General features: G+C 38.8%; 1 protein-coding gene and 1 long non-coding RNA gene across 2 annotated transcripts; both read right to left on the bottom strand.

The window, feature by feature from the left end:
• Positions 1–12,129: 12,129 nt before the first annotated feature.
• On the bottom strand, positions 12,130–13,268 carry LOC131258061 (uncharacterized). Its single transcript, XR_009177840.1, has 2 exons — positions 12,528–13,268; positions 12,130–12,417 (listed from the first exon to the last, which is right to left on the bottom strand). It is a non-coding gene; the product is annotated as an uncharacterized LOC131258061 (long non-coding RNA).
• Positions 13,269–14,256: 988 nt separating this feature from the next.
• Positions 14,257–22,956, bottom strand: LOC131257371 (disease resistance protein RFL1-like). The gene is made up of 2 exons (XM_058258259.1): positions 22,835–22,956; positions 14,257–15,007 (listed from the first exon to the last, which is right to left on the bottom strand). Exon 2 carries the CDS (start codon positions 14,985–14,987, stop codon positions 14,271–14,273), a length of 717 nt encoding a protein of 238 aa, XP_058114242.1. The 5' UTR covers positions 14,988–15,007; positions 22,835–22,956; the 3' UTR covers positions 14,257–14,270.
• Between the last annotated feature and the right edge of the window lie 2,720 nt (positions 22,957–25,676).

Consider the following 25,676-nt stretch of genomic DNA (forward strand, 5'->3'; position numbering starts at 1 on the left):
ATTGCATTTCTCAATCTAACATTCTTTAAGGTGGTCCATCTTCATGCCTAGATTAGACAATGCCTTAATGAACACATTGCCATACAAACGAAGGAATTCTATCACCGAGAGCAATCCTCTAATACCATATAGGGAATTCTTACCACCGCAAACCTCCAGCCGTCTTTCATAACTCAAAGACTGCTCAAATCGAGTATAAATATGCTGGTAGAGAAATCGGTTTCTTTTAAAACAAGCAAATATATCCTTAGGCCCTCCCTCGGAGGGACAGACCAAGAAATAAAATTTTAGAAAGCAGGATTTCCATAGTTTTGAGCTTTGGTCCAAAGTCTCAAAAACACTAGCATCACTGACCGAGATGCGATATATGCTGCTGTCTTGCAGCTGTTCACGCAGCAAGTCCAAGCCCCATCGATCCCAATTTAATTTTTCTGGAAGCCTATCTACCTTTCTCCAGTCAACCCTCTTGAGATGCTCCATTCCCAACAGGTCCAAGCACCGCATGTTAGCAATATTGAAAATTCCGTGTGGAAGCTCTTCAATGCTCGTGCCTGAAAGATCAAGCGACTCAAGTTTTGAAAGTTTATCTGGGCTGACCAGTCTCAATAGAGAGCGACAACCCTTGAGCAAGAGCCGACTGAGGTTGCAGGCACCAGAGATATCTAGACTTCGGAGGCTATGCATGTTGTGGAAGGATACTTCCACCATCTTTGTCAGGGGAGTTTGATGGAGATCGAGGATCTCGAGCTTCTGCGTATCCTTTAAGAATGCGGCTGGAAGAGACTCTAGCTTGCAGCAGCTTCGAAGCTTCAATAACCGTAATTCATGAAGACAGGAAATGGACGATGGCAGGGAAGTGATGCTTGTAGAAGAAAGGTCGAGAACTCGGAGTCTGGTCATATTCTTGAAAAAACTGTCTGGGATTTCTTGCAAACGATCGTTATCGTTGAGCAACAACGCAGACATAAAAGGGCAATTGGGAGAGCTGAATTGGAGTGTTTCTACCTGATTGTGGGATAATGAGATCCATTGGCATGATTCTTCCCCGTCCAAGTTGTATTTCACTAGTAACTTTTGAGAATCAATCACTTGCCTCACATGAGAATTCATATCAACATGATATGGTCCTCCTGAAGATTCCTCCAATGTAAACTGCTTTTGTAGCCAGACGTTAAATTCCGCTTCCTTAGTATGAGAGTCCCAAGGCGCTAAATTTTCTGAAGACTGCTCTAGAAAGAGAGTTAGGTAATTTGGGTTTGATGACGCCAGGGACAATAACACCATGCATCTCTCTGCCAGCTCTTTGAGCAGTAGATTCCCCATTTTCTTGAAAGCTGCTTCTTTATTCTCCTCTTCATTGAAGGACCCATCTAAAAAACCCTCTGACCTCCAATACTCTTCTATCAAGGAATCTTGATCGATTGAGCATCCATTTTGACAGAACAAGGAGACGTAAGAAAAGCAATTCAAGACCACGTCTCCAGTTGAGAAACCAATGCGGGCAGCTACGTCAGCTGTCTCTTCCTGTAAAAAATCCCAGGCATCTTCTTTAGACCACTCCTCCAACATGATTTTTAATTGGGCTCCCATTTTGGAACAAACTTCATGGAATTGAGTGGTGATGACGACTTTGCTGCCACTGGTGGTGGTAGGGGCTGTGATTGGAACTCCCATCTCTTGCAAGTCAAAGCTTTCCCAAACATCTTCAAAGATGAGGAGGAACCTTTGGCCGCTTAACTTATCCTTGATACGCTTAGCAGCTGTAGAGAATTGTATGGACTCTGGGATATCCAATGCCTCCTTGATTTCCATCTGCACCTCCATTAATCGATTCCTTCTTCCCTTTGCATCCAACATCTTTAAAACCCGTATCTTCTTATAAAGCTCAATTTCAAGCTTAAATATTAATCTGCCGTATCTTGTAATCTGGTCCTGCAAATGGTCGAATTCTTCTCTGAATTTCTCCAGCATCTTTTCTCCAAGACTCTCGATCCCTGGTGCTTTTACTCGTATGATCACATCAAACAGTCGGCTAGATTCTCCAGATTCCTCCATTTCTGCGACCACCTGTCTCACAATCCGTGACTTCCCTACCCCCTGCCACCCCCATACTGAGAATACCGAAATCTTGTCATCTCTCAAGCAATCCCATATTTGTTGCCTCATGCGTTGTGACAAAGGGCTCACAATCTCTCCTCTTCCTCCTTTGGGCCGTCGATCATCATCATCCCAAGAAGCTGCCATTGTCTACGCTGGTTCTCTCCTGCAAAATTCGAATTCCTTGTCTCATAAGTAACGGTGGCAATGAACCGGGCAACACACCCTCGTCAATTTACCAAGGAAAAAATTAGCATTGCAGACGAGTCCGTACAATGCCCTTCTTTTTCCTCAAACTTATCTGACCAAAAGCGATATTTAAGTCAAGGACGTTAGTTTTTTTTTTTTTAATGAAAATACTCCTGCCAATTAAGGTAAAGTAACTGAAAAAGTAGAGGTATTTTTGTCTTTCTGGGTTCATCCGTACAACTAATAGTCTAATTACCGCCCGTTTGGCCAGGCAGACCGGATGTGATTAGATTGTATTGGAAGGGATTGGAAGGAGCAATCCCAGGCTTGGCGGCATGCCAAACAGGCATGTTGAACTTCTGCCTGAATTGGGGCAATCCCATAGGATTGCCAGCAATCCACTAACATCACCATCATTACCTTGAAATCCACCCAATCCCTCCTAATCCTATCTATTTTGCCTGGAACATGTTTGGGTGGACGGATTGGAAGGGATTGGCCGGGCATAATCTCGGGATTGGCCAAGCGGGCCAAACATACTCGGTGATAGATTCCCTAGATATAGCAATCCCCAGCAATCCACTGACGCAGCCATCATTACCAGCCATCCACCCTAATACAATCTAATCCCATGGGATGGGCTCGTCCAAACATGCCATAAGGTTTTTTTCGGGTCGCGTAAAATAACGTGGGTAGTCCGTCCGGTCTATACTGGAAACTTACCCTTTTCCAAGCTGTGTTTGTGCTAAAGTCATTTTAACTTGACCCACAACCAACCTAGCATATACCATTGATTTGTGGAAGTGGATTGGCTGGTGTGGGTATATGTCGTGACAAGAGGAGCACCGACGATCGACAAACTCAGGTTATATGAACGGTTAAAATGATATTAAAAGTTTGGTGGGCCTGATGTATTTATTATATCCACACTGTTCATCTATTTTGCTAGATAATTTTTTAATATGAGCTCAAAAATGATTTTCACCCCAAAATATTTGTAGGGCCCATCGTAACATTTATTTTCTATCAAATCTTTTCATAAGGTCACACTGACCTGATGATGAGGAAAAGCGAATATCATATTCATCCAAAACTTATGCGACCCAAAAAGGTTTCAATGGTAGATGTTCAATTCCCCACTGCATTTTGTTTGCAATGTGGTTCACTTGATCTTTGGATATGTCTTATATTTTTGACTCAAGACTTCCTACCAGCTCGATAAATGGATGGATAATTTGGATATAACCCATGCCTCATGATGGGACCCACACAAAGTTTGCTGATGTCAACCCACCAGCCAGGTCGGTGGGGGTGTATTACACCAGCTACGGACGCGGATTTCCTGCGAAATCCTTTTGCAGGACGCTCGAACTTAGGTGGGGCCCACCCTGATGTTTTTGAGAAATCAACCCCGTCCATCTGCTTTTTGAGCTCATTTCAGGGCATGTAACCAAAAATGAACTGGACCTAAGACTCAAATGTGCTGAAAACGTGAGGATTGAATGCCTGCAGTTGAAATATTTATGGGGCCACGGAATTGTTGAATCAGGATAATATTTTTGTTTTCAGTTCATCCCAGTAGGAATGACGTTACGAACGGTATGGATGACATGTAAACATAATTGTCAGCCCCAGGGAAGTTTCAAAGGTTGAAATTTTCCTACCCACCTTTTCCTTTAATGCGGTCCACTTGAGTCATGGATCCTGATCACTTTTTCGTCTCAAGCCTTAAATTAATCTCACAAAACGGATGAACGGGATAGATTTATCACAAACATCAGGGTGGGCTCCACTTTGGTTTCGAGCGCAGGAAATCCGCGTCCACTAGCCACTACTTTATTACGGATCGTGGCGTAGAACGCGGGCTCCGCCTCGGTGGATCCGGGGATCAGTTGGGATCCCTGATTGTGGGCCCACCTTGATTTTAGCAACTTACATCCACGCCGTCAATTCTTTTTGAAAGCTTATTTTAGTGCATTATTCCAAAATTGAAACAGATTCAAATATTAGTTGTATCACATTACAGAAACAATGTTGATTGATTCTCCGCCATTAAAAACATCTTGGTGGCTACCGAAATGTTTATTTGAGTCTGGTCGGACATTTAAGCGTCTGACCAGATCTACATGGGGCCACCATGAATTTATGCTTATCTACGCCATCCATTTCTTTTCTAAGATCATGTTTAAACTTAGGTTGCATTAAATGCACAAAAGCCACTTATCGACAAGTTGCATTAAATGTAAGAGTCATCTCTGGTGTAATCCACTAGAGCGTTGGATCTACCTTATTTTTAAGCCAATGCCTCAAGATATGATCTTAGAAAAGTGATGGACGGTGTGGATAAATGGATACATCACGGTGGGCCCAAACAGATCTGGTCCAGAGCTTAAAAGTTTGACTAGGGTCGGACGAAATCTGTGTCCAGCTTACCATTTGGTGTGGTCCAGTAGAACATTAGATCTACCTCATACCTTGATATGATCTTAGAAAATGGATGGACAGCATCGATAAATAGATAATTAATCAGGATGGGCTCTCACATAGATTTGATTGGACGCTTAAAGATACGACCTGGACTTAATCCATGTCCATTTATTTGCCATTCAACCTTTATATAAAGTTATCAGGACCTAGATGAAGGGCATACAAATATCAACTTCATCAAAGACTTTAAAGACTTTTGTGCCCACTAATAGTTTTTAACAGCCAATCACCACTGTTTCCTATGGTATGGTCCAACTGATTGTTTTGGATATGCTTCAATTTTTGGATTGTGCCCTAAAATGAGCTGTCAAGGTGATTGGATGGCCGGGGATTTTTAAGGAACATGCATCAAGGTGGCCCGATAGTCAGGGATCCCACCTACCACGAAGCTTCTCATTGGTACACGCAGGTGCGGATGACAATAGGGGAGTGGATTAGTTGAGACACTAGGCTCACCCAAGACAATGGGGCCCACATTAATATATGTATTCTACATCAACTTTATCCATCATTAAGCGGATCATTTTAGAGCATTCTCCCAAAAAATGAAGCAGATCCACCAATTATCAAGTGAACCATATCATAGGAAACAGTGGTGATTGACCATTAATGGGTTACAAAAGTTTTGGATCAAGATGAAATCTGTTAGTTTCCTTTGTCCAGACCTATGTGACCTTGTCAACAGAATAGATGTCAAATAAATGGTACATGAAGCATTAAGTTAAGCCCAAATTAGTTTTTTAAGGTAGGGCATTCAATCGACGCTGTTTCTACTGATAATTGAATCTGCTCCCCATTCCCTAAAATGATCTAAAAAAATGGATGGTCAACATGGATGCAAAATACAAATATCAACTGAGCCCCACGGTGATCAATTCCTGGTTCTAGCTCACAAAAGACGGCGATTTTCCCCATTAGTGTAGATTGTGTCCTATACAACTTTTAACACATCAAATTCTTTATAGCCACACCATGATTTATGTTTTAGATTCACACTGTCCATCAATTTTTCAGATCATTATAGAACATGAGCCCAAAAATGAGACGCATCCAAAGTTCAATCGGACTGCATCCAAAGTTCAATTGGACTGCACTAGAAGCAGTGGAGGTTGAACTAAGTTGAAACCTTCCTAGGGCTAAACGAGATGTTTATTTGCCATCTAACCTATTTATAAGGTCACACCGACCAGATGAAATTAAAAAACAAATATCAGCTTGATCAGAGCCTTTCGTGGCCTCGAGAAGTTTTCAACAGTAAACATCCAATTCATATTGCTTCTTATGGTGTGGGCCCTTTGAGCTATGGATTTGCCTTGTTTTTAGGCTCATATTTCAGAATAATTTGAAAAAAAAAATGTTGTATCAGTGTGGATCTAAGAAATACATAATAGTGGGGTACACATAAGAAATTCTGATTTACATTCCAAGGAGAGAAGCAAACCGGGTTGATATATAGAACTTCCGTTAGCCCATTATGATGTATGTGTCAGATCTAAAAACAGGGTTGAAAACTTTTTGGTGCCACAAAAGGCTTTAGGATCAAGTTTATACTTGTGTTTTCCCTTTATTAGGTAACCTCACCCACAAGTTAGATGGCAAGTAAACCTTACTAAGGACCATAAGAATGTTTCAACGGTACCTGTTCAATCCCCGCTGCTTTCTGTCTTGTGGCCTACTTAGAGCTTTGAATATGCCTAATTTTGGGATCAGTCTAGTAAAATTGTTGGATGTTGCAGACCTAACACATAAATCATGGTGGGGTTAGAGAAATTTCAAATGTTATAAGTTTTGTTAAGGAGCGGGCAATCTAGCAAGGAAAGAGGAAATTGGGGAAATGGATATTGTGGTGTGCTAGAGACCACCTATCTCCTAGGTGTGTTGACCTCAATAAGCTTTGTGAGGCCCACCGTGATGTATATGTTTAATCCACACCGTTCATCTATTTTGCTAGATTATTTTAGGGCAGAAGCCCTAAAATATTGCAGATCCACCTCCTAAGTGCACCATACCGTTAGAAAGAGTGGTTATGAACACCCACCATTAAAAACTTTTTGTGTGCTACAAAAGTTTTGGATCAAGCCGATATTTGTTTCTTCCCTCCATCCAGGTCTGTGTGACTGAATCAACTGGTTGAATGGAAAATAAACATTACAGCGGGCATTACAATGGGCCCTAGAAAGTTGTTAATGGTGGGGTTTAATCACCATTGTTTCCTATGGCGTGCTCCAACTGAGATTTGGATCTACCTGATTTTTGGGACGAGGACCTAATATGGCATGGAGAATTGGACGGACGGTGTGGATAAAACAAATACATCATAGTGGGTCCACCAGCAGCCACATTCTTACAACCATTGAATGGGGTCAAGAGAAAGCTCTGTTTGTTTTTTTTTTTTTTTTTTTTTTTTTTTAATATCTTAGGAATTTTCTTTTATAATAAAAACCCAATTAATTATATTCACATGCATTTTCGTTATTTTAGAAAAAATCATACTTGAAAGTGAAGTTAGAGAAAACTAAGGGAAGGTACCTGTTTCACAAATAACTCAAACAATGAAATGGCTCTATGAAAACTTAATTTCAAAAGGTAGAGGGATGTAAAAATATTATATTAACAAGGTTTTATTTTATAAAAATCTCTTTATTTTATTAACACATAAAAGATAGGAGATACGTAGGGATTGGTAAAGATCTTAACGGATTCACTTCTTATCTCAATTTAATAAAAATATCTAAATTCTAACCATACTCAAAACTGTACACACCCACCTTATTTGGACTTGGAACCGATCCAGATCCAACCCATACGCTGGTGTATTGGGTCCGAGGTTGAAACTCAGACCCACTTATCCAAAGGAACTGTTTATCTGCAGGCAGGGGCTACACCACACCTAGTCCTACAGGGCGTTTTCAGTCATTGGATGCGTTGAATGGCTGTGATGGAAAAATAAAATAAATTTAATGCATTCAATGGCTAAAAATATAATATACCATAAGGAGTGGTGCGGGTGCCTGTAAATAATCATTTCTGATAATTAACCGGTTGGGCTCCGGAGCTCAACTCAACCCTACACAACTAGATCATCTCACTCGCACACCTTATGAGAAAGCATGGTGAAAAAAATCTCTTACTATGAGAAAAGAGGAATTTTTCAATAGATGTACATACCTGAAATTTGGCTCCTCGGTGACTTTCCAGTGTTGTTGGATCCCACCTAAATGTTTGTAAATGTTCATGTTTAATGAAACTTCCGTGGCAAGAGTCCACTTTCCAATATATATATATATATATATATATATATATATATATATATATATATATATATATATATATATAGACTGCTACCTAGGGATTTCTTCATATACAAACTATCTAGTTTTGTCCATACCCCTACGATGGTCTTTTAATCCAGGACACTGTCTACTAGGTACAATTATATTGAGATTGTAAGCCCCTTGTTTAGTTAATCCCACTCATTATCAGTCATAAATGCAGGATGTTTTGCCTTGTCAAGGAGAGCATGTTGCAATTCTTGCTGAATTAGGATGCCTCTCATCTTAACCTTCAATAGTTTACACTTATTTCTTCTGGTGAACTTCTCCATTTTATACTTAATATTAAATCCCTCAAAAGTCATATTTTCATATTGAAAAAAAAAAAAAAAAAAAAAAAAAACCTTAAAACCCTAACGTTATCTATGATACCACTTTTTTAGGAGATCCATGGAAGCAACCCCGAGTTTGAATCAAACAATAAGAGATAAAATAAATAAAGCAAACAAAGAACACAAGGTTTCATATGGAAAAACCCTCACGGGAAAAAGCCACAACACAAAGTGACAACGAATCTACTGTGATAATCAATGTTATAAGAGATGAAAGACATTATCAATCTGTGAATAAACCTCGAAAACTATACAAAAAACCCTACCTTTGATTTTTCTTTACCTATAAAAGCCTTAAACATGTTTTTCAAAACCCTAATCCTCGATTACCAACCTTAATCCTTGATCAGATCGATTCCATTGACAACCCATCAATGGGATCGAAGCCATCTTTGATTGGATTGATTTGGACCAAAAAATTGTCTAGTGATCAAAGGCCAAAAAAAGAATTTATCTCGATGAGATCAAGTGAGCTTCGCGGAACTTCCTTCCAAGGGAAGCTGGTGGGGCCCGTCGTGATATTTGTGGGAAATTCACTCCGTCCATCCATTTTGCTAGATCACGTTAGGACATGACCCAAAAAATGATGCAAATCCAAAACTCAAGTGGGCCATGTGATAAGAAAATGTGGGTAGGTAAATGCCCGTTGTTGAAACCTTCCTAGGGTCCAACATGATTTTATATGCAATCCATAACATCCGTAGGATCATTCCTACTTGAATGAACTAAAAACACAAAAAATTAGGCTAATCTAGAACTTTCGTGACCCCACGAATGTTCCAACAATGGACATTCAATACTGTGGTGCAGTCCAATTGAGTTTTGGATTTGCATCATTTTTGGGCCCATGTCTTAACATGTTCTGCAAAAAATGGTTGGATGGGGTGGATTTCTCACGAACATCATGGTGGCCCCACCTAGCTTCCCATCAGCTTTCACAGGGAATCCCCGTCCTTACCACTTGCAATCCTCATTTTGGATGGCAGATGGTCACCATCTCTCCCATGCATCTAAGATTGGCCCTTGTCCATTTATAGTTCTTCATAGTGACAAATCTCATTCTTGGGAACTTCTTGGCTCTAGAATTTCTAAAGAGGTTTTTGAACTTAAAGGTTTTCTCTGGATATTGTTAGGAAAATTTTCTAAAACTAAAAATATTATTATAAATTTAAAAAATAGTTTAAAATTTTAAACATAAACTAGTTCTAATTTGGGATTTTTATGGGTACGTTCATGCTTTGAGAATGGAAATTACCCAAGAACTCTCGTATATTGTTTTTCTTTAAAAAGTAATGAAGTTAGAAAATTTTGTGGCCCATCTGGTATGTATATATGACACCTAAGTCTGTCAAACATCTACAACCAACTATAATGATTACTCAGCATAATAATTACAGGGATGAATTTTTTTTTTGATTGAATCACAAGATAAGCTGCAAGTGCATTTTGATGTTTTTAAGTGGTGCATATTACTTATTATGGCCTGGCTCATCTTCCATTTAGATTTACCAATCTTTTTGTTCTCAACATCATAGCTGATTACACCAATTCGACAGATTGAATATCATAGAAAATATCATGTGGGCCCCACAATTCTTCACTTTACCACTTTATAAAGAAAAGAGTGCACGGTGGGCATTATAATAATTTCACCACTCAAAAAAGCACTTCTCCATCGTTTAATTCACAGGGATATTATCCGGTAAAATCCCAAATTGTGAGGAATTTTGCTATAAAAATTCCTAATATCAGATAATATTTACATTATTAAGCTGAAAAAGCCGAGCAATTCAAAACAACTGATATTTTAAAAATCTCACGGTAATATTGTTTATCTTATTTCCCACAATATTATACTAAGATATTCAACATAATAGATTTTTGTCACACTGCTAATCCTCTGTTTGTTAGCATGAAACCAATTCTACACTTAGGTCTGCGATTGACAGACTTTTCCTATGATTTTGTAATGCAAGGCTGCGGCTTCTCTATAAAAAGCAGTGCTTTGTACATCATTCCGAATCTCACCCTTGTGGTTGCTTGTTCATCATATTATCTGATACCTACAAATTAGAGAAACCATTCTTTTGGGTTCTGTCCTTAACTGTATGAGCCACAACAAGTGTAACAGGAGCGAGCTTTGTGAGCCCCATCAATTAGACGTACATTTCCATGGTGGGCCATGGCCTAAATATCAGGCCAATCTATGAAATAGGTGGGCCACACCATAGACAACAATTGAGAGTAGATGCTCACCCATTGAATGTTTATAGACACCACGGAGATGTAGTCTAGACATCCAACCTGTCCATTGTGTGTCCTACTTGGATGAGGAGTTGCACCAAATTTCAGGCCATTCCAAAACTCAAGTGGGCCCTGCGAAGTGCTTTTAAATGTTTTGGGCATGATTTTACAAATTGTGTGACCCACCTAAGCTTCAAATATGGTTGATAGACATCTCATAACATAGAGGGGACCCGCCAAATGTACGTTGTGGATGTCCAAACACACATAACGATGGGTCCTTCAGAGTTCGACATCATGGGAACTTCCAATGAGGCCAATCTCGTATAACCATTTCCACTTGATTTTCCAGATAATACCCTCAAATTTTGGAAATCTCGTGAGAAATTTCTGGAGTGAGAAATTGCTGAGAACAGGTTATGTCACTATGGTGTCAACCGAGCACTGATGGACCTTGATATTTGACCTGTAGATGGTAGAAAATGGTATCAAATACGAGTTTTTAACTCAAAATGTCACTTATCCCCACTGGTGATCTGGCCTTGGGGATATGGCCCATCCACACTGAATCAAATGGTCCCAATCATAGATACAATAGATGTTCTGTCACGCTCATCTATGTTATAGTTGCATTTCTGACTGCTAAATTTAGGCTTGGATATTTTAGTCCATGTCGCAATCAGATCCAACATGAAAATATCAAAGCTAGTTAGAAGCTGCCTGCGAACATTGTCTTGAAGATTTTAACAGAAAGATCGAACAAGATCAATTGTTTAGATGTTCTGCTACAAGTAATGAACATTTCTATATCCCACAAAAACGAATATTCTAAACCGTTTTGTCATTAACACTTTCTAAAGATTAATTTTGAGTCACTCTATGAATTACATTCGGGGAAAAAAAAAAAAAAAAACAGAAGACAACAAAACATCTCCAGATAACATACAAATTCTGCTGGGAGTTAAGCTGTGCTCTTTCAAGACCTTCAGAGGTTCTTCTGTTGTCGTCCCCAACTGAATCGAGACTGCAAACTAATGTGGAGAAAGCTTACTTCACATAGAACCAGCTTCATCGATTAACAAGTAGCAGATTTTCAGCTCTTTTCTACTTGAATTCTCATGGGAAAATCTTGCTGAAAATTAAAAATTTAGAAATTAAACTAACAAATCATTTTAAAATTATTATATATGTGTATTTAATGATTATTTAAAATTTTAGATATGTTATGTGTTAATATAGCAATATAATTTCATGATACAATTATGGAAAATTAAAATGCTGCCAGATTTTGAAAATCTCAAGATATTAAAATGTTGTTTGATTAATGTTCCACGAGATTTTCATGATCTTGGTGATATTTGTTGCAATGGTCATGTAACACTTCGTGTTATTAAATTCTGAATGGATAGGATTTTTTATTTTTTATTTTCTGCTAAATATAAAAGGACTTTTGAAATGCTAAGCTAACAAGTTGAAAATGCAAAAGTTTACAGAAATGTAAGTTGCAGTGCAACTACAAGAAGAGAAGGTCCAAGACCCACTGAAAAGGAAGCAATGCCATCTCTTAGCATGTTCAGTGCAACCCTCAGACATCGTTATGGATCGAGTTTCAACTGCCAGCCTTAGCCACAAGATATCTAAAGGATATGTGACAAGTGGATTTCATCCCAGCTCAAGCCCCTACTTCCGGTCACCCAACAACAGAGAACTCCCCATCTTTTTCCTCTGAAAAATTTCTATATCCCAAGATGGAAAAGATAGATCACATGTTTGGACATCACAAACTGAATACTTGTAAGATTCATAAGCAAACAGCTGCATGGCACTATATGAAATTGTGTATCACCTGTGGTAGATTGACTTTCCAATAGACTTTACTGCCCTCCTTCCCAATCAACATAATGGCTTTGCAAAAATTGCAGGCAGAGGCACAGACAAAATTGCAGAGTCTTCAAGACAGCGGTAAGGCAAAACCAGGAGCAGCTACAGCGTCTGAAGCAAATATGCAGAGCAACAGCAACCACCCGCATAGCATAACAGGAGCAGAGTACAATGATTAAACAGAGAAATTTAGCGGATCAGACCTAGAAGCATCCAAAATTGCTAAGCCATGGATTCAGATGCAAGGTAGGAGAGATAATCGGAATCTGAGGGCATTGTCCACTTCCCAGACCTTACAGACATGCTTCCTGCCAATTGGATTAGCCTTTGCTTCTAATGCAGCCCAGCCCCGCGCCATCCATTGGTAAGAGACCCCTAACTTCCATAGGGAGATCACTGATCCTTGTGTATGTTCAGTCGACCACACCACTGCTTCATAGATGAGCTAGGCTATCGACCTCTACATTGCTCTCTCTATAAACATGTGAGGTGGAGAAGTTTAAGCTTTCAAGCTCCTTCTTGATATCGCCTACAATATACCAGATCTTCCAGGGGATGCTATGATGGTTAAGAATGGCCTCTGTTGCCACTAGGGAATCTGATTCAATGTTTACATTTGATAGGTTAAACTGTTTACATATCTTGATACTATCCAAAATGGCCCTTGACTCTGTTTCTGTGTTAGATGAGATACCATAAGAGTGGTGAAAAGCGAATATCAAGCATCCTAAGTAGGAAAAAAAAAAAAAAAACAGAGGGACTATTTGGATGACTCATTGAGGTCCACACAAGAAGTTAGAAAACAAAATGATCTGTTATAGCATAATTAATTATGCTGAGAATACTAGGTCATTGGTTTGTAACCTTGCATTGTATCTGTCATAGAAGTTCCAGCACACTCAAGATCTCCAAGCTTGGTATAAGAGTCCGCTTTGGTGGGGTGAGTATTTGGCTGGAGAGCCTACCAAAGCTCAATTCCATAGCTCACTGGTTAAGATTGAAAATCGGGCATGTGCTGGGACCCAATTTTCAGACCTACCTCAACTCAGCAACCCAAACTTTTATCCAACAGTGCCTGTTTCTCTGGATTGGATAAACATGATTAAGAGTGTTGATAAAGAATTAAAGATCCCCCACCATGGAACAATTGAGTTAGACCAGTCGAGATTTGGATGAGCCTGGCCCAAGTTTCAGCCTAATCCATGGGTTGGGCTGAGCTCATTAGCTTATGCCTTTTTTTAAATAAAAAAAATAAAAATTTGTGGGGATACTGTCATCTATAATTTCACCAATATAATAGAAAATTACATCTAGGGGACCATAAATGAAACCAGAAAAACCCGACAAATTCATACAAAATAGCAAGAACCCATAACAAAAATCATCTAACATAAAAGACAAGTGAACCCAGTCTATCAGGAAAATGAAAGGAAAAATAAAAAAAAAAATTGAGTCTTGCTTACTGCTGCGACCATGATTTGCCAAACAAATCTGGTACTTGTTACCTTTCTGAAATACATGCAAAAGAGCAACACATCCAATTTCTTCCTGAAATTCATAATTCAAGCCAGTAAGACTAAATCATTTAAGTCCAGTGGAACACCCTATTCTTTCTACCACATACATAACACAAATAAAAGAGTAACAATAGTTCAAGAAGAGAAGAATAAGATGGTAAGTAGAGGTAGTTTAAGCAGAGAAGAATCACTTAGTTGAAGGACACCATTCTTTGAAAGGGATGTTGCATGACTAGATGCTGCCTTCCCATTTCAGAACAAACATCATGGGATTGAGTCGTGATCATGACTTTGCTGCCACTGGTGGTGGCAGGGGCTGTGACTGGAACTCTCATCTCTTGCAAGTCAAAGCTTTCCCAAACATCTTCCAAGATGAGAATGAACCTTTGGCCACTTAATTTATCCTTGATACGCTTAGCAGCTATGGAGATTTGTATGGACTCTGGGTTCTCAAATGCATTCTGTATTCCCATCTGCAACTCCATCAACCGATTCCTTCTCCCCTTTGCATCAAACATCTTTAAAACCTCTAACTGTCGTTCAGGCTCAATGAAATGCCAAGTACCTACATCAACCAATTTCCTTATTGTCAGCTTGTCCTGCACATGGACCAATTCCCCTTCAATTCTCGCCTGCATCTTCTTTGCAAGACTCTCCAACCCTGGTGCTCTTACTCGTGTGATTATTTCAAACAGATGGCAAGATTCTCCAAATTCCTCCATTTCCATGACCACCTGTCTCATGATCCGTGACTTCCCCACTCCCTGCTGTCCCCATACTGAGAACACTGAAATCTTGTCATCTCTCAAGCAATTCCATATCTGCTGCCTCATGCGTTGTGACAGAGTGCTCAAAACCTCTCCTCCTCCTTTGAGCCATCGATCATCATTGCCTTTAGAAGCTGCCATTGCCTAACGCCAGATTTCTCCTGCAAAATTCGAATTCCTTGTCTCATGAGTAAGGGTGGCAATGGGCCGGGCAATGCACCTGCATCAATTTTCCAAGCTGTGTTTGTGCTCAAAGTAATATGGAATTGGTTAGTGAAACAGTGGTTAGTGAACGCCCACCATTAAAAACTTGTTGCGGAAAGGGAGACGATTAGGTCCATCCCTGACTGCGTGGCCCACCTTTGATATATATATTGAATATCAATATCATCCATCTGTCTCTACAGCCCATTTTAGAGCATGAGCCCAAAATTGAATTAAATCCAAATCCCAGATCAAAAGATTATATGGCTAATAAACATTACGATGGGTATTACAGTAGGCCTATAAAGTTTTTAATAGTATGTATTCAGTCAGCACGGTTTCCTATAGTATAGTCGAAGTGAGGTATGGATCTGCCTAATTTTTGGATTCTTGTACTAAACGGAGCTAGGTAGGAAAATAGATGAACGGTATCCATATACCATACATAAATCAAAGTGAGCTCCACTGTCGGGGCTACAGCTGATGTAGAGTGGGTTGCAAATAGTTTCATGGCAAAGATGGACCAGAAAAGGCCCAATTGGAGGTGGAAGTTATCCGGACTATCAGGATGTTAAAACGTGCATATTGCCTATGCTGAATTTGCGAGATTCCATGGTATTGACTATCAAAAATCAGATTAAATTTTGTTTTTACTATTTATAGTAAGTTTTAATTTGATCATAACTTTTGATCTGTCGATGTTCTAATACGAAAGCTGCTTAGAAAAATTAGGAGAATAACATGGTCAGAAAACCATGAGTTCTAGTTGACATCATGACCATCTATAAGTAGTAAGTTTACTATTTATGGTAAGCCACGGTTTTATGGAGTTTTTGTTTTAATTTGATTCTGGAACTTGATTTCATTTTTTATAATAATAGGCATATCTGTGTGGAGTCAAGATAAGTTACGTGGATTTAGAATATTTTTCTCGCCGTGGAATACGGTCGAGCATGTTCTCCCTGCGTCAATAGCCTATTGGGTGAGTCAGGCCATACGAAATTGGGAAAGCCTTTTAACCTGCTGCAAAGACATGACATTAGATATTGGACGATCGTGTCCGGGTCTCGATGGAGCTGCCCTTGATGTATATTTTTATCCATGCCAGTCATCTATTTTAATAATTCATTTTAGAGCATGAACCCAAAAAGGAGGCTGATCGAAGGCCTGAGTAGACCACACAAAGGGAAGAAGTGGAGATTGAAAGCCCATTGTTGAAAACTTCTTAGGGCCACAGAAATTTTGAATCAAGCTGATATTTGTTTTTTCCCTTCATCTAGGTCTATGTGCCCTTGTTAACAGGTTGGATGGAAAATAAAATTCACAGTGGGTACTATGAAGTTTTCAACAGTAAGAGTTCAATCTCCACTACTTTGCCTGGTGTGGTCTACTTGAGCCTCATAGCTGTCTCCTTTTTGGGCTCATTCCCTAAAATGATCTATCAAAATAGATTGACAACATGGATAGAACATATATATCATGGTGGGTCCCACAAAGCCTCTGACAGTTGTCTCTAGCTAGGTATAGGTTCGGTAGTACTCAATCAGAGGTGGGCATCGAGTCAAGCCGGACCGGATTGGGTCCAGGTTGACTCGATCCGAATTTTTAAGTAATTGATCTGAACTCGATCCAATACGGGACCGAGTTCTGGTCAACTGACTCGATTCGATCCGATGCATTACTAGCCTGACCTGAACCGAGTCCAACTCGGTCAAGGAAACCAAGTCGGATCAGGTTGGGCACAATTCGAATCGAGTCTTCTGTTTTATTTTATTTTTTGAAAGATTAAAATAAAAAAAAAAAAATATGAACGTCATGGATGAAACACATACATCATGGTGGGGCCACACCAACCATCCGCCATTGGCTGGTGGTAGGGGGAGTAGCCAATCTATTTCTAAATCAGAGTTGGGAGGGTAATAGGCGAGTTAGAAGTTTCTAAATCGGACTTGGGAGGGGGAAAGGCGGGATAAAAGGCCTACTTGGTAGGGAATCTAGGGAGCAGTGGGATTTTGGCAGAAGAGAGGGAAGTGGCTTACGTACTATGCTAAGCGTACTGAGTAAACTATGTAAGGCCCAACATGATGTATTTATTTTATCCACTTCGTCCATACATTTTGTAATTTAATTTTAATAAATGAGATAAAAATAGAGCATATCCAGAGCTCAAGTGGACCACACCATAGGGAACAGTGTGAATTGAAAATCTACCGTTGAAAAATTCATTGGGTGGATAGACGCTTTGAATCAAGCTGATATTTGTTTTTTCCCTTCATCCATGTTCTTATGATCTTATGAATAGGTAGGTAGGATGAAAAATAAACACTAATGTGGACCCTAGGAAGGTTTCAACGGTGGAAATCATTATTCCCACTGTTTTTTGTGGTATGGCCCACTTGAGCTTTGGATATGTTTCGATTTTTGGTCCAACAGCTAAAATAAGATAAAAAATGGATGGGCAGCGTAGATAAATCACAAGAATTCAAGGTGGCCCATAGGAGTTTACTCAGTATGATAAAAGCATACTGAGTAACAAAGTACGTTATCCGATTGGATTTCAGAGGAGAGAGAAGTGTAGTAATTACCGTTGACTACAGCTGGGTGCCTGCTGCCCAAGGGAGGCCTCATCAATGCGCCACCCACTTCCCTTACGAATCGGATTGTGTACTGAGTAACCCAGTACCACAAGGGTTACTGAGTTGAGGTGGCAGCATTCTATTGGCCAAAGGCTGGCTTCACTCCTCCAAGCGGCAGAGCAAACGGCGTTAACCCATTTCTCTCTCCAGTTGAGTGGAGAGATTCTCTCCCGCATCTCCCCCCGTGCAGGGAAAAAAAAAAATCTCTCCACTGTGCTGGGGAAAAAAGAAGAAGAAGAAGAAGAAGAAGAAGAAGAAGCAGAGAGAGAGTTTATCGGTCTCTCTTGTTAACCTCTCCGTCTCCCTCTCGAGTTCAACCTCCCTCTCTTTTTCGGATCGACATCAACTCGTTTCTCTAGATGGTGATGTTGATTTATGATTAGGAATTTTTCTCCTTTCTCTTCTCTCTTTACATGGTGATGTTGATTTAGGATTAGGGATTTTGCTCCCTTCAATTGATAGTTTGATGAGAGATTAGAGACTAGGGTTTGAAATTGAAAATCCGCAGTAGGGAATTCTTCAAATCCCTAACCCATAACTTGAGATTTTTCAAATTTATAATTCCTAATTAGCATTTTCATATTAGAAATTGAAAATTCATATTATGGGATTTTTCAAATCTCTAATCCATAACTTGAGATTCTTCAAATTTATAATTAGCATTTTTCAATCCCTAATACATAGTAGGGGATTCCCTATTTGTTTTATATATATATATATATATATATATATATGGAGAGAGAGAGAGAGAGAGAGAGAGAGAGAGAGAGAGAGAGAGAGAGAGAAATAAGATAGTACTTAAATGTGCATTTTTTTTTCAATCCCTAATTAGGATTTTGCATTTGTAAATTTAATTGGGGACTTTTTTTAATCCAGTTACGGTTTTCAATTTTTAATCCCTAATTAGGGATTACAAATTAATTAGAGATTGCAGATTGAAAATCTTAAATTAGGTTTTTTTAAACATTTGATTAGGGTTTTGATTAAAATCTTCATTATAATTTTGATTAAGATTTTTTTACTATTTTAATTAGGGTTCTTCATTTGATTAGCGATATGATTGTTTTAGTAAGTTACCTTCACCTTAAATGTTATCTCTAAAATAAATAAATAAATAAACAAAATTTGGTAATGGACTAACCCTTGCTTAATTGGTAATCTGGACCTAATTTGCCGAATGCTTGCTTGAATTACGGAATCATGTCGTAATTGGAAAGTTAACTTGATAAGCTAAAACTGTTTTTTTTTTTTTTTTAGCTTGAGTGATGTTTAACCTTTGAACTATAGTCATGCTCTTTGTTGACAAAAAATGGATAACCACCTTGGGTTTTATCATTCTACGGATATTTGCCTCAAAAGGCTTGTTGCTAACAATAATTAAGGTGGTTATCCATTTTTTGTCAACAAAGAGTGTGGCTATAGTTCAAAGGTTAAACATCACTCAAGCTAAAAAAAAAATTTCGGTTTTAGCTTATCAAGTTAACTTTCCAATGGCGACGTGATTCCGTAATTCAAGCAAGCATTCAACAAATTAGGTCCAGATTACCAATTAGGCAAGGGTTAGTCCATTCCCAGATATATATATATATATATATATATATATATATATATATATATATATATATATATATATATATAAATATAACATTTAAGGCGAAGGTAACTTACTAAAACAATCATATCCCTGATCAAACGAAGAACCCTAATAAAAATCGTAAAAAAATCTTAATCAAATAATCAAATGTTAAAAAAAACCTATTTTAAGATTTTTAGTCTACAATCTCTAATTAATTTGTAATCCCTAATTAGGGATTAAAAATTGAAAACCGTAACTGGATTAAAAAAAAGTCCCCAATTAAATTTACAAATGCAAAATCCTAATTAAGGATTGAAAATAATAAAAAATAATAATAAATACGCACATTTGATTAGAAATGTTATCTCTAAAAAAAAAACAAATAGGGAATCCCCTACTGTGGATTAGGGATTGAAAAATGTTAATTAAAAATTTGAAGAATCTCGAGTTATGGATTAGGGATTTGAAAAATCCCCTAACATGAATTTTTAATTTCTAATATGAAAATGCTAATTAGGAATTATAAATTTGAAAAATCTCAAGTTATGGATTAGGGATTTGAAAAATTCCCTGCTGCGGATTTTCAATTTCAAACCCTAATCTCTAATCTCTCATCAAACTGTCAACCGAAGGGAACAAAATCCCTAATCCTAAATTAGCATCACCATGTAAAGAGAGAAGAGAAAGAAGAGGGAAATTCCTAATCCTAAATTAACATCATCATGTAGAGGAAACAAGTTGATGCCGATACGAAAAAGAGAGGGAGGTTGAAGTCGAGAGGGAGACGGAGAGGTCGACAGGAGAGACCGGCAAACTCTCTCTCTACTTCTTCTTCTTCTTCTTCTTCCCTGCACAGCTGGAGAGATTTTTTTTTATTTTTTTTTTCTGCACGGCGAGGAGACGCGGGAGAGAATCTCTCTACGCAACTAGAGAGAGAAACGGGCTAACATCGTTTGCTCTGCCGTTTGGAAGAGTGAAGCCGGCCCCACATATTAGGGCCAATAGAATGCCGCCACCTCAACTCAGTAGCCCTTACGATACTGAGTTACTCAATTCACAATCCGATTCCCTTCCCTTAGGTCACCTTTTCTTGGGAAATGGTTTTACCCCATCTCTTTACTTCTCATATGACTAGATCGTATCGGAACAGATCGAATGGGATCCAATCGGATCGGTCCGAATTGACCACTAATCCAAACTCGATCCGATGTACGATCGGATTTGAGTGGGCCTACTCAATCTGCACCTATCCTGGCCTTCGGTTCGGTTCGGATTGGGTCGGATTCTATCCAGCTCTATACCCAATCCGAGTCTTAATACACTGGGGTGGAGCCTTTAACCTCGACGCAGATTACAGACGGTGCTATGTGAGCCCATTAAGATGTTTGTGTTTAATGTATGCCATGGGAAATAGTGGTGATGAACACACACCTTTAAAAACTTCTTGTAAGGGCCGAACCTAATCTGGTGGAGAGCTTTAACCTACCGTAGGGTGGGCCCAACAGAATTTTGGACCTAAGGCCTAATGTTTTTCTGTGGCATGTAATGATTTGAGTGGATTTCAGATAATCATCAGGTGGGGCTCGGTGCATCTCCCAACTTTTTCTTTTAGTGTGGTCCATCTAAATAACAAGTCAGCCTAATTTTCTGGATGTAAGACTAACTATAATATACTTAACAATAGGAGTGGATATCACATACACATATGGTGGGCCTTGTAAAAGATTGGCAGGGGCGTCCCACTCCGGCTGTTAGATGAGATTTTCAAAAGCCTGACTCCAGGCAATGTGCACTAAGTTCAGAGCCACACAATGAAGCATGTGTTTTATGCAGACTGATTTATCCATTTTTCAGTTCAATATAAGGCATGGGCAAATAATGATGTAGATTGAATGTTAAGTGGACGACCACCAAAGAAAACAGTGGGAGTTAAAGCCCACAGTTGAAACCTTCTCATGTAGGCTACTGAAAAAAGTGGGATTCACTGTTGAAATAGTCTTAGGGCTCACCGTGATGTTTTATTTTCCAAGGTCATGTACTTAGATGAACCGTAAAACACAAATATGAGCTCAATGACCGTTAGTTTTTTTTTCCCATGGTCCACCTAAAGCTTAGGATCTGCAAATGCCCTAAAATGAGTTAGAAAATGAATAGACAATATGGATAAAACACATGCAGTATAGTGGCCCCCAAAGAGCTTGGGCCACGCGGTACCACACCGATATCTCTACAGCCGGTGCAATTAGTTTCCTTCTATTATTATTATTATTATTATTTTTTATGGGATGCCCACCGAGCCCCAACTACAATGCGTACCTGAAATCCATTTGGACCATTAAATCTATAATTCCATAGAGAGCCTAAATCCACAAAAATCAAGTTAGCCTATGATTCAAGTGGGCCACAATAAATGAAGTGGTTATAAGATAGATGTTGTTCGTTGAGTTTTTTCAAGGCCCACCATGATTATCATGTGACATCCACTCAAAACTTTAGATGCCAAAAATTTATTTAGGACCCGGTCCAAAAAATAAGGACAATCTTTACTCAAGTGGGCCACGCCAAGGGAAACAATTTAGAGGATGCGCGTGGCCCTATACACTATTTTCAATCAACCGTGTGGTCCATTTTAATCACAGATAGAATTGAGCTTTGAGCAATTCTCTTAAAAATGTTTCGTGTGCACCGGTTGGAGTGCATCTTGGAAATGGGTCCCACCCAATGCAGCCCATGGCAAGATTGGGATGTAACCTGTGTCAGCCGGAGAGGAGGAATGAAAATGGGTAGAAATGGCTTTTTATCTTCACCTGTGTTAGTAGGAAACATTTTTTTAAAAATATAGAATTTAAAGGCTTTTTGCGTAAATTAATTTTTATGAAAAATTCCATTCTTTTATAACAACACCTTGTTAATGATATTTGCATTTTGGTGCCTATTTAATTCATTTTTAAGTAACTTCATTAATTGGTGGGCAGTTTCATCATTTTAGGAAAAATCATTGTTGGAGAAAATTAACTTAAGGTAACCATTGGACGATTAATATTTTGTAAAATTATCTTTATTTTACTAACTAACTATTACTGGAATATATAGGAAAGATTTGAGATTTCTAGAGATTTATAGAGATCTTAGCAGATACTCTTCTTAACATATAAATTTATTTTAAAAAAAAAAAAAACATCCCACTTTAGTAGGATTACCCTAATACTGTAACAAACCTAAATTCTACCCATACTCAAACTTTTCACGGCCAGCTTATTTAGACTTCAATCCATACACTTATCAAAGGGAACTGGTCACCTGTAGGGGTCTACACCGCATGTTTTCAGCCATTGGATGCTTTGAATGGGTGTGAAGGAAAAATAAAATAAAAGAATATTTAACTTATTAAATAGGTGCCCGTAGGTAATCACTTCTGATAATTGAACGAGTCAGATCAAGAACTCATCTCAACTATGCACAACTCATCCTACTTGCACACCTTCCAAGAATATTTGGCATATATTCACACCAGCCATGATAGAATATCTCTTAATATGAGAAAAGAGGGAAATTTCAATAGATGTACATACCTGAAATTGATGGCTTTCCAGTAGCAACTCAAATAAAATTAACAAGACATATCAAGTACTGCTGCAAGCTTGCAAGCTTCATACTGCATATGTTTATTTATGCTACCCAAAAGTAGAGGTGAAGGCAAGTGTGATGAAGAAGTGGATGCTTCCTTGCATGAAAGGGAGAGGAAAAGAGAAAGGTAGGTGCTTCCTTCCATCAGAGGGAATGGGATGTCCTGTGGAAGAGAGGAATCCCTTTTGCAGTCAAAAGCAATCTTGGCACTCTTTACACTAAGAGGGGTAGGCCAGAGTGTGTTTCATTCGAGGCAAAATTCCCTCTTCGAAATTTTTTGGAATTAGTCGTGTTGGGTTTATGATTGATGCATCCAAGCCATTGTTCTGTTTGCTCCCATCATGGATGGAAAATGTCTCCAAAATCTCCCAAATTGAAAGATTGTAGCCATCAAATCTTTGACCTTTCCTTCCATGAATGTGGTCTGTTCATTCATTTCTTTTAACCATGTATTTGCATGCCAACAATGGGAAGGTTAGTGCTAACCAATTGAGAGGATATATTGGTATTGGTACATCCATATTTGGGGATGTTAGATCAATGGCTTGAATAGACTATCCACGAGCCCCACATCTACCAACTAAGTTGAGAAACTAACAGAGAACTCAGCAGTTTTCATTCACATAAAATGTAAACAACAATCATATGGGGATTACGTGATGCAGTGCAGATGCTAAGGCCCCCTTTGCGGGCTTGGATATTTGAAATGCATTGGGATCAAATCATAATTACATTTGAGTCGAGGTGATTCCGTTTGCAAGCTTGGATTTGCAGATCTAAATCAATTTTTATATCCTAAATATATGTATGTTATTCGATAGAATGACTGTAATAAGCCCATTAAAATATTTACTTTGGCCAAGAAAGGGGAAATTTTGAAGCTGGGGTGGGCCACAGAATCACAAAGAAGTGATTCATGACATTTTTTAAATGTCCATTTAGATGTTCAGCATTTGAATAGTTTAGATCATTCAATTGATGTAATTTTAGTATTGCAGCTGATAATTAGATTATTTTGAGGCATCATCAATATTCAATGGATTAATACACTAGAGAGAGGCATTATTAATTAAGGTAGATTTGATATTACCTTCAAATCAAGGGTGCCAAACACAAACGGCAGCTATTTGAATTTGAAATGCACTCATTTATCACCAAATCCAAGGTGTTAAATGGGATTTAAGATTCAAATCTGTACCTACTCTTGTGGATGCATCTGATATTATAAGTCTGGTGCATTCAGATTCTAGAGCAATGGTTCTAGGGTTGTCAATAGGCTGGGTAGTCCTGACGGGCCTTCGGGCTTCCCCCATATTTGGCTTGGTTTGGGATGGTGTACACGCCTCACGGTCAGGCTTGGGCTTAAATCAAATCGGGCTCGACTTGGGCTTAGCTCCCTAAAACCCATAAATCCAGCCGAGCCCAATAGGTCTTTTCTAAACCTACGTTTCTCCATTTCTTTCACTCTCCCTCTCTCTCTCTCACATAAAGCACGCCAAAATATCATTTATCCTTAGTGCTATTGAGGGTTTGGTGAGACTCGGGTTAGGCTTTGTGTAAATTGCCCCGGCTGGACTCGGGCTGAACTATTTTAGCTCATCATGGGCCCGGATTGGATTTGGGCTAGTTCAGAATTACAGGCCGGGCTTGAACGGAGCTTGGCCTAACCCAGCCCATTAACAGCTCTAAATGGTTCCTTCCGCATGATGAGGTGAGCGGATTCCCTTTGACACCAGGTTCAAAGATATCTCTGTGCCTAGAGCTGTGTGGACATGTAGAGATGTTCATGACAAATCCACTCCGTCCATCTGTTTTTAAAAGCGTACAATAGGACAAAATTCTAAAAACCAATCGGATCCAAAACTCATGTGCTTTATACCACATGAAACAGGGGGGATTGAATGCCTGACGGTGACAAAAGTTTTATATTGGGGATGATATTTGTTGCAACAGTTTATCTGAGTGGTAATAATTATATGAATGGGTTGGATGGTATAGAAATATGTTGGACAGTTCCAAGAAGATTTTAATGATGGATGTTGTTGTTCCCACTGTTTTTTTGGTGTGGTCCATCTAAGTTTTGGATCTACCTGAATTTTAAAATCCTGTCATATTTTCGTCTTGGAAAACAGATGGCCAAAATGGATTTGTCACAGACATCTCTGTAGACCCACAGCCTCTGTGCCATGGTAAAAGTCAATTCAATTAAAGTAGCAAATGCCCATTGACACTAGAATGCTGGGACGGGAAGTTAGTGGGCCACCATTATATTGGTAGGAAATCCACCTATCTCGCAACATAGGATAAAAATTAATGTAAATCCAAAACTCAAGTGGGCCGTACAATGAAAAATGCACCCACAAGTAAAACCTTCCTAGGATCCACGGTGATGTTTATATGCCATCCATACCAAATTATTCTTATTTGGATCAACTGTAAACACAAAAATTAGCCTATTTGGATGAAGTGAAAATACAAAAATTAGCCTATCCAAAACTTTTGTCACCTTAGGAATATTTTAACAGTGCAATCCTCTGTCAAGGAAACCAAGCTGGATGCTTTTGATGACAGAATTCTTAGGTCCATCTGGGGGATAAAAAAATAAGGGTTTAGCTTGAATGTTGAAGGTGTGGCAGTGGGTGTAATGGTTGCTTGGAACAAATACATTTGGTGTTCGAAGGGTACTCACATTGGTTCATTCTCATTGTTGATTGTATTCAGGGATATATCTTCTCAGTTTAGATGGATGTTTTTGGCAGTGTATGGTCCGTGCATTATGACTCAAAG

This window comes from Magnolia sinica, chromosome 10 (genome assembly GCF_029962835.1).
Source record: "Magnolia sinica isolate HGM2019 chromosome 10, MsV1, whole genome shotgun sequence".
In the NCBI taxonomy this organism is placed as follows: domain Eukaryota; kingdom Viridiplantae; phylum Streptophyta; class Magnoliopsida; order Magnoliales; family Magnoliaceae; genus Magnolia; species Magnolia sinica.